Here is a 13,294-nt window from a genome sequence, read left to right as displayed (position 1 = left end):
AATGTAATGCAGACCCTCAACCTATAAAATTTCTCCAGAGGTTTTGTTTGGGCTTGATACAACAGGAGTTCTAATTTGAGCATCATTTTTAAAACTTGAATTCTTCTTCTTCTTCTTCTTCTTCTTCTTCTTCTTCTTCTTCTTCTTCTTCTTCACCATCAAGACCACGGTTTCAGATATGCCAGTTTGCCTTGTCATTCAAAAGAGTCACTTTTGGAAATACAGCTGATGTATACTTTTGTTCTTCAGTTTCATCCAAAAACATAACAAAAATGCTGAGCTGCAACTTCGGGGTGTCAAGTTCATTCCAAATGACGATTATCTGCTTGCCATCTCATAGATGCACTTGCTTGGTTCTCCAGCAATCAAGTGTCTGCATTCTGAGATGTGCTACGGCTTGTGACCTGACCTTAGGTCTTGCACTGCTAGCAAAGAAGTGCTCAGAATGAGGATGCGTTTCACTGGAATAAAGCATAATTTTACACTGGTATCGCAACAAAGGTGTGCCAGTTAGGTAACATCAAAAGGGAACATTTTGAGTTCGATGTTTCAGAATTTAGCTGCATGTAATGCAGAATAAAGGTAAAGGGACCCCTGACCATTAGGTCCAGTCGCGGACGACTCTGGGGTTGCAGCGCTCATCTTGCTTTATTGGCCGAGGGAGCCGGCGTACAGCTTCCGGGTCATGTGGCCAGCATGACTAAGCCGCTTCTGGCAAACCAGAGCAGTGTACGGAAACGCCGTTTAGCTTCCCGCTGGAGTGGTACCTATTTACTTGCACTTTGTGCTTTCAAACTGCTAGGTTGGCAGGAGCAGGGACCGAGCAACGGGACCTTCTGATGAGCAAGCCCTAGACTCTGTGGTTTAACCCACAGCGCCACCTGCAGAATACACACTAGCAAAATCCAGAAAGATTGGCTGTGGATGGCAAGCTGCTGTTGATTTATAAGTTTTGATTGCTTGGGTTTTTCAAGTTCCTTTCCAGTGTTCTTCCATTGTGTTTTATGGCGTGCGCACACACAGAAGTGGAATTGCCATGTGGAATGCTTTAGTTCAGGAAGGTGATCAGTCATGCTGTCTTCCAGGATGTTCCATATCATTCTCTCCACCCTGTTTTTCATTATTTCCCCTCAACAGTCAGTCAGCCACATTCACACAATGTGTATTAATACCACATTGAACAGTCAAAGAATTCTGTAGTTTGTTAAGGGTGCTGAGAGTTGTTAGGAAGCCCCTTTTCACCTCACAGAGCTACAGTTTCCAGAATTCCATGTGAAGACGGATGAATTGTGAAGCCACTCTGAGACCAACTCTCGGCACCCTTAAAAAACTACAACTCCCACAATTCTTTGGGAGGAAGCCATGTTTTTGTTTTTAAGTGGCGTTGTAGTGCTTTATACGTATGGTGTGAGTGTGACCTAAGTTCACTCCTCATTGGTATGTTTGGTTGTTGTTTTCATCCATCATAGTTCTTTCCTAAATATTATTTTTTTGCTTCTGCAACCTTTGGAATCCTGCAAGCCTGCTGATACCTCCCTCTTGTGGCTTGGTTGTGCCATTTTGATTATTGTAGTTCTCGGTGTGTAGATCCTTGAATTCACTTTTGGTGTATCAGACAGAGTAGTTCAGCCTCCCCCCCCCCCCCCTTAAAGAATAGTCAGAATAGCAGTGATAAGTCAATGAAAAGTTGAAGAAAGGGTAGCAAATATATGACTTCCTGAAATAATTTGATCTTTTTGCCCCTTAGATCTTATCCCAGAATTTGCTGATATTGATAGAGCAAACCCAAACTGTGTGGTGGTTGGTGATGCAGCAGACAACTTTTCTTACAAAAACCTTAATGATGCCTTCCAAGTGCTCATTGGTTTGGAGAATCCAGTTCTGATATCTCTAGGAAGAGGGTAAGTTAATCCATTTATTTATAGTTCTCAGAAATATTGGGGATGCCAGAAATATATGTGTGCTGCTTGCTTCTTCTTCCAGCCTCTTTTGCTGTATTTTGACTTCTTTTTTGAAGCCCAGAATTAGGGAGAATTATGCCACTCTTGCACTGCTCTTGGCATTATCTTCTTAATAACTTCTTTCCCCATGGTTTTATCTGTTCTTGCTGTGTATTAGACGTGTGTTTGCAAAGACTACCATGTATTCTGCCCCCCCCCCCCAAGCTCCCATTTTTACAAGCACAGGAGAACAGCAACTGTCTCAGGAGCCTTTGGAACAACATGAAATCCGTTTTGCACCTAACACTGCCTAATTTTATTAAGGCTGCCTAACACTTGCTGCACACCATTTAGGATGTTTACAAGCTACAGGCTCTTGGGCTTCAACATCAATCCCAGCCCTTTATCTCCCTCTATCTCTTTGTTATGTTGCTTTGCTTAATATCCATCCTAAAGAAGTACTGATCCCTAAAAGCAATTCTCAACCAGTGTAACTGTTTTCAGTAGGGTTAATATGCTTGCGGACTGCTGTCCTTACCAACATTTTTGCAGCAGCATTGTTTTCACTAGTTGCAATTTCTGGACCATCTTCAAGGGCAGTCCTATGTAGGTTGCATTACAGTAATCCAGTTTGGAGTTTACCAGAGCATGAGTAACTATGGCCAGGCTATCCCTATCCAGAAATAGCTGAAGCTGCTTAGAGGTGTTCCTAATCCTCAAGTCCACCTGGGCCTTGAGTGATAAAGATGGTTCCAGGAGCCCCACAAACAACACACCTCCTCCTCCTTCATGGGAAATGTAACCCACTATGAACATACTAATTACACCTAACTCCAAACCCTCTGATGACAGCAGCCTCACATAGAAGTTAAATAACATGGGATCCCTCAAGAAAGCTTCCTTGGGAGCTGAGCACCAATCACCCTATGCTATTCTCTGAAATTGTCCTTGAAGATAGGAGCAAAACCACTTTAAACCCATGCCTCCAACTCCCTTAGACAGTGTCATGTTCATTGCTGTCCAAAGGCATGGTCAAGGTGAATCAACAGGCTTGCCCTCCCCCCTGCCCTTTTCCTGACAAAGGTGATCAATCAGAGCAACAAAAGCGGAGACTGCGTTGAAATGGGTCTAAAATGATAATCAGTTTTATACAGGCACTCTTGAAGCTGCTCTACCACCACCTTCTTGAGCACCTTGCTGGGAGCATGTACACACTGGGCACCTAGCAGCCCTGATTTAAGACTGTGCCTCTAACCCTGATTCTTTAGAGGATAACTCCCAGTGAACTTGGTAGGTCTTTCTTCTGAGTGGACTTGCTTTGATGTGGCTGATAGCTCCTTGTATCCCATTGATCTCAATGTGGTGCGCCTTGATTCCCTAAGCATGATTACTTGGAAGAAAGCCCAAGTGAATTCAGTGCAGTTTACTAAATGGGTCAATGGTTGGAGCTTTTAATGCACTGGACAGTATTGGAGTGCATCCATTTTGTTTTATTCCTTGGAGCTGTCCCATAGGAGGCAGCTTTGATTTATTTCTAAGCAGCTGTAAGGCTTTCTTAGAGTAGTCATGCAGGTAGTTCAATGGAGCTAAGTAGGGGTCTACTGTGATTGTTGACTTCCTCTGATAGTGTGTTTGTGTGTGTGTTGGGGAAGCAGACCAAGTCTTACTTGGAGTGAAGTAAATGTTGCAGAAATATGAAGTGTACAAGACCTTTGTAATTCAAACCTCCTCTTTAGGCTTGTAACATCTTCCATAAAGGAGATTACTTTGCTTTGTGTGAGAAGGTGACATCAAATTTGCTTTGATTCAAAATTGAGCTTCTGTGGTAGCATCTAGCTGCAGCAGCAGTGCTTCTAGCAGCAGTTATTTGTTTTCATGTGGTATTTCTGTAGTAATTCTCTCTCTCTCTCTCTCTCTCTCTATATATATATATATAAAACAGAAAAGTATAGAGTTCATGCCTTAAAAATTATTTTGAAGAAAGAAACTAACATTCTTTCAGCTAAAGTTTTGGTGTGCTCACTTAGAAACCCAGAGCTTTAGACTTACTGGAGCAGAATGCTCTCCTTGTGAAACTGGAGTGATTTACATTTAGCATCTGTTTTGGGCCGAGAGTGGGAATTGGCTTTGTAATTTCTTCTGTCATGCCACTGTCAGAAAATTAAGCTGTTTACGCTAGACTATAGAAGGTTAATGGCTGTTCTAGCAAAGGTCAAGTGGTCATTTTAAAGAGAGGCTATGCTGAATAATCGAAAATGGCAGAAGGATAAAGCATAAAATCTTATCTGACTGCTCATCCTATACATTTCTGCTCTCTACCTATCTGTCTTGGGACTTGAAAGAAAACACTTGCCTTATCCTGATTGTCTCTTTTACTATTTCTGGAAAAGAAATATGCTAAATAAGATTCTGAATATTCACTAAAAGAAAGGCCCTGGCTTCATTCCTGAGCATAGTTTATTTGGAGTAAGTTCTACCTCAGCATTTCTAAAGAAACATGGTTAAAATAATTGGTCAGCTTGGGTGGCAAACCCCCAGACCACTTAATCTTGTGTTTTCTGGTTTGGCTAGTCAGTGAGATTCTTCACTTACAATGGAAGAAGAAAGAGTGTTTAAGATGTGTATGTACAGAAGGGAGTTCTGGCTTATTGCCACCACCTTGGTGGCATATACACCCATTTAGTAGTAGTAGTATTAGTAGTAGTAGTTATAATAATAATAATAATAATAATAATAATGTCATAGGACTCAACTGGACAAGAGACCAGGCCTCCTGCTTCTCTCACATTTTTGTCAAAAGCAACCATAGCGAACACACCAAATTAGTTCATGGAAGGTGAAGTTATCAGGGACTCTTGGTCAGGGTGTCTGTGTATTGTCTCCAGTACTGGAAGCGGTAAGCTTCTGAATGCCAGGTGCTGAGGAGCACACGTGGGGAGGGTGCCACTGTGCAAATGTGTTTCTTGCAGGCTTCCTTATAGGGAATAGGATGCTGGATGGGCCTTTGGTTTGATCCAGCGAAGCTATTTGTATGTTTTAAGATCTAAAAATATTTGAATCTAATTTTAACCTTTTCATTTCCAGGCGTTATTATAAAGAAACAGATGGCTTAAAACTTGACGTTGGGGCATATATGAAGGCATTGGAGGTATTTTATAGTTCAAAGGGATATGTTTATTGCAAGCATCGCACTGCACAACCACATTTGTTTGTATTGATCAGCATGTGAACACAAATCGGATGGAGGTTTCTTATATTAGAAATTGCAAGTGGGTCTCTGTCTTTCCTGGGCCTTTTTTTTTTTTTTTTTGGGAAATAAACGTTTTAGAAAGTCCTTGTTACTTTGGTGGTGTTGATTATTTGGAGGAGAGGAAATATATTCAGCTGTAAGAACAATGCACAGCTCTCTCATTTACTTTGGAAACTTTTGCTCCGTAAAGCTTAGGAGTTAATGCATTTCACAAACTGAGGGGCAGAGTTAAGAAGTGGGCAGGGAGGTAGCTCATCAGTTTTATATGTTAACAACTGACAAGGTTCTAAAACTTCCGAATGGGTTTTATGATCCCTAAAAATGCCAATATATGGATGGAAGACGGCATGCAAAGACAGTGGTGTTGTGGGGGCCCATGTGCCATACTTGTTGGTCTTTATAGCAGCAGTCCATATCACATGTGAGCTGTGACAGTGCTTTAGCAAATAATGTAGCACAAAAGGTGGAGCCTGTTGCCTCCTCGAAGGTGAGAAACCTCTTAATTTCCCCAAGATTTCAAGTGTTCATTTGGAAAGGTCTCTTTTGTTGCTCCTTTTATCTGCTGACCTTAATTTCCTTCAATTTTTGTATTATTTTGCTGTTGCTGAATTTATTATTGTTGTTGACCTGTATTGTTCTGAGCTGCCTTGAGAATGTTTGTATTGAAGGGTGGCATATAAATGCATAAATAAATGCATAAATAAATAAATAAATAAATAAATAAATAAAATATCCTTAACCATAGCCTTTGACCTTAATTTACAAAAACGCACAACACAATTGTAGTTGGAAACGTATTTCTCCTGTGATGGTGCCACCTTGCCGTTGTCAGTGGTGGCCAGTAAAGAGAAATGGAAACAGGAGAACTCACTGTGATAATAATGCTCCTATCACAGGGTGTTCCTCCACAATTGTGAGGGAGAGGAACTCAAGGCAGTGTTCCCATGCTGCACATAGCATGTAATTCTCACCAGAGTATGTGCCAGAGTCTGTAGGCATGCACTTGCATCTTTGAAAGATTAGGCTGCAAGTAGCTTGAAAGAAAAAGGTAGGCTATGTTAGTAGTGGTATGTCAGCAATGAGCCAAAGCATGAAGAGACTTGTTTCTATCAATTGCAGCATGCCTGTTATCTGCTACTTTTTGTGATACCATTACATTCTTTTCAAGTAGCCCACAGAAACGCATAGCTTTTTTAAAAAACAAAAACAAAACAAACAAACCCAATTTCTGGATAGTTTCAAAGAACACGTCAGGCTTATTACCAAAAAATATAGGTGTACATTGGAAAATTGGAAAATTATTTAGACATGACTATGATGATGATGATGTGCCTTATTTGTGTGTAAATCAATCAGACACCTTTGTTTTGAAAGTTAACCATGTTAATTTTGTTTTCTCATCTAGTATGCATGCGATATTCAAGCGGAGGTGGTGGGAAAGCCATCCAAAATGTTTTTCCAGTCAGCCTTGACAGAAATGGGCATTGAACCACACCAGGTAAGCTTTCTTGATTAATACCATCTGCGTTGGTTCTAGCAATACTTCCAGAGGGTGTTTTGGAAGGGAAAATATAATCAAACAGTCTACTTTCACAAAAGGTGGTATAATATGGGAGCTGCGAATTCACAAAGGACTTCTGCTCCTCTTCTGTGAAAAGAAAAATTGCATGGTTCCCATGTTAAATTGCTCACTCATGGAGATTACTCACATGAGTTGGGTACTGTTTAGTTTCTTTTACTTTCCTTTACTCCCTCCACTCCACTTTTTAAAGGATGAGTTGGCCATAGAGTATTTGCTTGAATACATTCATAGTGCAGAATGCAATTTTAAACAATGACTTCTTATCTTTACCAAATCTTGAGTGAGTTTTGACATTGTAGGATCCACTATCTCATGTCTGTCAGAGACCAGATTCCTCTTCATTGGGTAATGGAGGTGAGGACTCCTTTAAGTAAAGCTGGTGGCCATCATTACAGCTATCACTTCCAACTATTTTTCCCCCCAGGCTTTCATACAATGCATTTCTCTCCCAAAGCAGTCTTCAGTATTGTTTCAGATTTAAAAGCAATTAAGTTCTTAAACATGTTTAAGACAATAATATTATACTGCTTTTCTTTTATGTGCTATAGCCTTTTAATTTGCTGTATCTTGTTATACAGAAGTTGGAGAAAAACATGCCCTGGCTCCACTTTAAGCCAGTGGTATAAGTCCTCCTGCGACAGCACAAACTTTCACTTGGAAGGAATAAGAGTTATGAATTACAAGATAATAATTCCATCCAGTGGTTTGGATGATATAAAGAAAAACAACAGCATGTGTTGTGTCTTAGAACTGAGAGCTGATGCTCTGACCCTGTATTTCATGCTTTGTTTGTTTTATCGTATTATAGAATATAGGCATTGAGAAGAAATAGTAAGTCATCGAGGCTCAGTTGTCCGTTGGATGATTGTCCCTTAAATAGATTTAGGACGGGTGATGTTCATTCTAATTTTGAAAATATCAGACTTTGGAATTTGAAATCAAAGGAAGCTTTTCCTTTTATATCACATTCCAAAGTTCTTCTTTTTTGAGTGTGTGTGCCTTCTGTATCCATTCCCTGTTTATTCTCTCTTACATTCTAACATTCGAGAACACGTTGACCCCCTTTTATACACAGTTGTTATTGTTGTTGTTTAGTCGCATTTACGCACACACAGAGTCTTACAACTGATTGGCACTATGGTAGTGTGGCAAAACGGTTAGAGTATTGGACTATGACCTGGGAAACCGGGGTTCGAATCCCCACTCAGCCATGAAGCTCAGTGGGTGACCTTGGGCCAGTCAGCGTCTCTTAACCTAACCTACCTCACAGGGTTGTGGTGAGGATGAAATGGGGAAGAGAAGGTACACCACCTTGAGATCCTTGAAAGATAAAGGTGGTCTATAAACTTAATAAATAGATATATAGTTCTTCCTTCTTCCTTGTCTGCTTCCCCACCAGCACCACACAGCTGTCTCTCGAACCATAGTGCTGATAGCTTCACACAGTTCTATATGGAATATTCATAAATATTATATAACCCTTCAGCAACTGCACGGAGGTCATTTCAATACAAAGTCATTATTCTACTGCCAATACAACCTCAAAGCCTGCAGCCTGTGTTTTCCACAGTTGTCTGTGTGGCTTTTTATACCAGTTGTTTATCTGATTTTGAAACTGCAGAAAGAGAGTTGTCTTGCCAATGTTCTGCACTTTCATTTGTTAATCTTATTTTGCTCACTGCAACCATCATGTGCCCTAACATTGTCCAAATGGTGTGGCTTTGGCCCCAGTAAATAACAGTAGAGGAAATTATTCCTGTGATACAAAATCCTATAGGATCCTTCCCCACACAGGCAGACATATAAATGAAAGAAAGCTTTTTATGGCATTTAGTCATACTATTTTTTTTTAAAATGACTTTTTATCCCTTATTTTGCCAGGAGTTCCTGAAAATGCTGCTCTGTGACTTCTTTTTTCTTTTTAAAGACAAGCAGTCTGTTAAAATCCTGATCCTGGATTTTAATCCTGATCTTCTTTCCTAGTTATCACGTAGCTAAGCTATATGTTTCACTTTTTGTAATCTTCCTTCACAAGTCAATCCTTAAAGCACTTTTAACTGTTTTTGCCACTCTTCCCCAAGCTCTTTCCAATTTGTTGCTATCTTTCTAGTAATGAGATGGCCAGGACCGAACACAGCATTCCACTTGTGCTAATCCATTAATCCCAGTTTGAAGGGCCCAGTGAACCAAAAAAGAAAACAGAAAACACTGCCACTTATTTTTTTAAAAACACCACACAAATATGATGAAAAGGTGGACAGATTTTGAGGAAAAAGCTCAGTGGACTTGCATCTGGTTGTTTTAAAAGGAAGCAACACAGGAATGGCATAAACCCTATTCAGACACTCCTCAGGTGTAAACAAACATTGGGATAAATAGGAGGGGGTTTGCCAAGCCCTGTCCCCTCCAGTATACCATCTGTATGTGATTCAGAGCCCTCAGCGTGCTTGAAGGCAAAGGTGTCTGAAGCAAGATGCTGCTATTTTGAACTCTGTAGTGCTATAGAAACATTAGCATTCAGACTGCTCGGTAGGGTAAGACTTGAGAAACCATTGCTGGTAGTGTTGTGCTTAGATTTCCATTGTCTTAACAAGGAGATGGCTCTTCCTTGTTGTGCTTGGCTTGTACGACCCAGAAAGATGTCTCAGTGCCTCACAGTGTTTGTTTCCATTTTTTTAATGGTTGACTGAGATGAAATTAATTGGGGACCAGCAACAAAACGTGCTCCCATTCAGAATTCCGACAGGAATGTATAGAAATACACATGGTATGGAAAAAGTAGATAGTTTTTTCTCCCTCTCTTGTAATACCAGAACTTGTGGATGTCCAGTGATGCTGAATGCTGGAAGATTCAGGACATATAAAAGAAAGGTTATAAGGTATATAAACAATGGAACTTGCAGTGATGACCACCAACTTGGATGGCTTTAAAAGAGAATTAGACATATTCATGGAGGGATCAGATTCATGGAGGGACAGTGGATTCTACCTCCACTGTCAGAGATAGTGAATACCAGTTGTTTGAGGCTCAACTTACTTGCTGTGAAACAGACAGACGTGTTCTTTTCACCTGAGCAATGCATGTATTTTGTACACATCCCCCCACCCTACACATAGATTATCTTTCACACGCGAAGCAGCCACAAGCAATGGCTCAAGAATGCAGCCATAATCATTGTGATTTGGGGGGAAATAGCTGACAGTTTTATCTAGTACATCGAGCTTGTCTGTTCATGCATGCAAGGTTTGTTGCATGTGTTGGTATCAGCCTAGGATGATAAAATAGGGCCTAGCATGCTGACATTTACCTCATAAAATTATTCAGGCCCATTTATGTATTGCACTTAAATATAAACTTAGCTGTATCATTAAATCATTGTAAATTCCCATCTGTGCTTTATCAAACATTACAGTGGGCTCACCCCCCCCACACACCTTTCTTCATTTTGCCACTGCAATGTCTTAAACCGTTTCACTGCGGCAGAGCTAGACAGTGGCTAAAGTTTGAATTTTTTGGAGTTGCTTTAATCAATAAAGTTATCACCAGTCATTTCCCTTGATAACTGCTTTCTAAAGAGAACCTGACTTTGCTTGCCACAGCTGAGATGTTTTCAACCTGCTCTTGGAATAGAAGGTACTCCCTAAAGTCCAATTTTCATTTTAACCTTTCCTCAATAGCCTAGAAAAAACCAGATTGCTGGTATTACTTTAATAGAAAGGAAATTTAAACCTCTTAGAGGTAACCTGCCCCTTCTTATGATTCAATAATATGACAAAGAATAACACATCTTTAAAGGTTACTGAAATAGCCTAATTCATATGTTTTAGGACTGCTGTAACAGTGGGTGATTTTTACTGTATTACGCTAAAACCTAAATAATGTTAAGGTTCCAGTACTTTAATGCCATCATAAAATGGTCTATCTGAAGCAAATTGTCCTGCTCTAATGGGAGTTGCAATGGGTCACACAAGAGTGCATAAACTACTGGTAGTTGCAAATTCCTGATTCTGATAGTGCCAAATATAGGTATGAAATGGTGCATAAGAGTGCATCCCTCGTTCCCATGGGTCCATGAGGCAACTTTCCCACCTTGTCCCAATGTCATTATGCTGCACTAAAAGCAAAAAGGCGATTTGCCTAGTTAGAAACCTCTGCTTGGTGCAGTGCATCCTGGATATCATTAAAAAACGGAAACAATCCACAAATGTGAGGCTGGTTGAAAACTTGAGAGTATGAATCGTGGCTTTATGTTTTCTCACTGAGCTGGAGTGCTGCATGCACACGGGTGGCATGGGAGTAAACTAGCATGGAAGGACAGGTAAACATCACTCTGGCCCTGCCTCACAGCTCTTCAGTCAGCAAGTGGTGTAGCCTCCTGTTTTGCCACCCTATTTTTGTCCAGGTACCTTAGCAGATATATCAAGAGCAATATTATTTTAAATCAATGACAACACACCTGAGCTGCTGCTTTCTCAATGGTAATAGAAGATTGGAAAGCTGGAATTATCTTGGACTCGTGCGTAGATAAACACACAGTAAATTGTTTTATACTGAGTCAGACCATTGGTTTATCTAGTTGTGAATGACGTATGCCAGGTTCAAGTAGAAGGTAGAACCAGGACTAGTAGTAGATCTGGGTGAGTTCCAGTAGACCAGCGAGGATTTCTGACTCCTAATTATTTAATAATGCAGCAACAAATAGGCTCCCCCTCCTCCAAAATTAAGGTCAATCCATCAAAGAAAGCTTGGGACGTGGGATCCAGAATTGAATTTATGCATTGGAATGATTGTGTGGCACATTCTGGTACTGTAAGCGAATTCCTGGGTTTGGTAAATGCTCAGAGCCACCCTGTTACTTCATTGTATGTTTGCCTTGCATAGCCAGTCTCTTGCCCTCCTAGAAATAAAGTTATGAAGCCAAATGCACAGGTACCCTTCAAAGCAATTTCTGTGGAATGAGCCAGCCTGGCTGCTCCCACCTGTAACTGGCTTTAGCCAATGAGGGAAATTAGATACCGGTAAGTATCTTTGTGTTTAATGGGGTGGCCTACACTTTGGTTTAGGATTGGCACTGAGGAAAAACTAGGATATTGCACCTTTAACAGCTGTGTGGCAGACAGAAGTTCAACATGCTCAGCCTTTTCTAGTACAATGGTACCTCGGGTTAAGTACTTAATTCGTTCCGGAGGTCCGTTCTTAACCTGAAACTGTTCTTAACCTGAAGCACCACTTTAGCTAATGGGGCCTCCCGCTGCCGCCAGGCCGCCAGAACAAGATTTCTGTTCTCATCCTGAAGCAAAGTTCTTAACCTGAGGTAATATTTCTGAGTTAGCAGAGTCTGTAACCTGAAGCGTATGTGACCCGAGGTACCACTGTCTAGAAATAGAGTTATGGGAAATGCTTCACCATGACAGTACTGTGTAATATTGTGTTATGCCAGATTCACATGACAACTGTGTTATATTACACCATACCCCAATGGCAGCCATTTTGTGACAGCACACTCTCAAAATTTGAAATGTTCCTAGTGGTTTAAAAATGGCAACCTTTGTTTTGCCAGACAGATAAAACTCCAGGTAGATAGAACTTCAAATAGATAGAAGCATGCCCCCGCTGCAAAAAAATAATGCCACAGGTACTAAGCCTTGCAAAGGAAAAGGCAGGAGGGGCTTTATTGAGTATTCATTCCTGATCTTTGATTATTAACCATTGCTGATTTGGCCTTTTTTAAGTGTGTGAGATGGGACGCAGGTGGCGCTGTGGGTTAAAGCCTCAGCGCCTAGGACTTGCCGATCGAAAGGTCGGCGGTTCGAATCCCTGCGGCGGGGTGCGCTCCTGCTGCTCGGTCCCAGCGCCTGCCAACCTAGCAGTTCGAAAGCACCTCCGGGTGCAAGTAGATAAATAGGGACCGCTTACCAGCGGGAAGGTAAACGGCGTTTCCGTGTGCGGCTCTGGCTCGCCAGATGCAGCTTTGTCACGCTGGCCACGTGACCCGGAAGTGTCTCCGGACAGCGCTGGCCCCTGGCCTCTTAAGTGAGATGGGCGCACAACCCCAGAGTCTGTCAAGACTGGCCCGTACGGGCAGGGGTACCTTTACCTTTACCTTTACCTAAGTGTGTGAGATGATTGACAGTTGCTGCCACTTTTCTCCCTGCTACATTTAAGAGATTAGGTTGTGACAGAATGCCTGATTCAAGGCCGCTAGTAAGTTTTACGAATAAGCAGAGTTTGGGACTCTTTGCTCTTTGGCCATACTAGTCCATATTATTTGGACCTCTTATATACATCCTCATCTTCTGGTGATCATTCTCATGCTTTCCAAAGTGAGTATTCCAATATTGGCTTTCCACAGCTCGTTGGTCCACTGGTCACAAGAAAACAAGGATATGTGTACTGCAATTTTATAACAGCCACTATCTCAAGGAAAACACCCATCTATGGTTGTCTTCCTTTTGTGACACATCTCTTATTTCTGTAGCCTTCAATGTCATTTTGCCTCTTGCGGCACCTTCTAAGTCTAT

At 41.2% G+C, this 13,294-nt stretch overlaps 1 protein-coding gene across 2 annotated transcripts in view; it reads left to right on the top strand.

Annotated features, from left to right (window-relative positions):
* The window catches only part of LHPP (phospholysine phosphohistidine inorganic pyrophosphate phosphatase), a 106,451-nt gene that overhangs the window by 19,201 nt on the left and 73,956 nt on the right, over nt 1-13,294 (top strand). For both annotated transcript variants that reach the window (XR_014564947.1, XM_083741503.1), the window contains exons 3-5: nt 1,748-1,901; nt 5,025-5,088; nt 6,596-6,688. Coding sequence is in view for 1 of the 2 variants with exons in the window: in XM_083741503.1 (XP_083597629.1) it covers nt 1,748-1,901; nt 5,025-5,088; nt 6,596-6,688 (311 nt within the window). In the remaining variant the exon portion in view is untranslated. The remainder of the gene's footprint in view (nt 1-1,747; nt 1,902-5,024; nt 5,089-6,595; nt 6,689-13,294) is intronic.

This window comes from Podarcis gaigeae (genome assembly GCF_964106915.1).
Source record: "Podarcis gaigeae genome assembly, chromosome: 5".
NCBI lineage: Eukaryota > Metazoa > Chordata > Lepidosauria > Squamata > Lacertidae > Podarcis > Podarcis gaigeae.
Note: the sequence above shows the minus strand (reverse complement) of the source record. Positions and strands in the feature narration are given on the sequence as shown.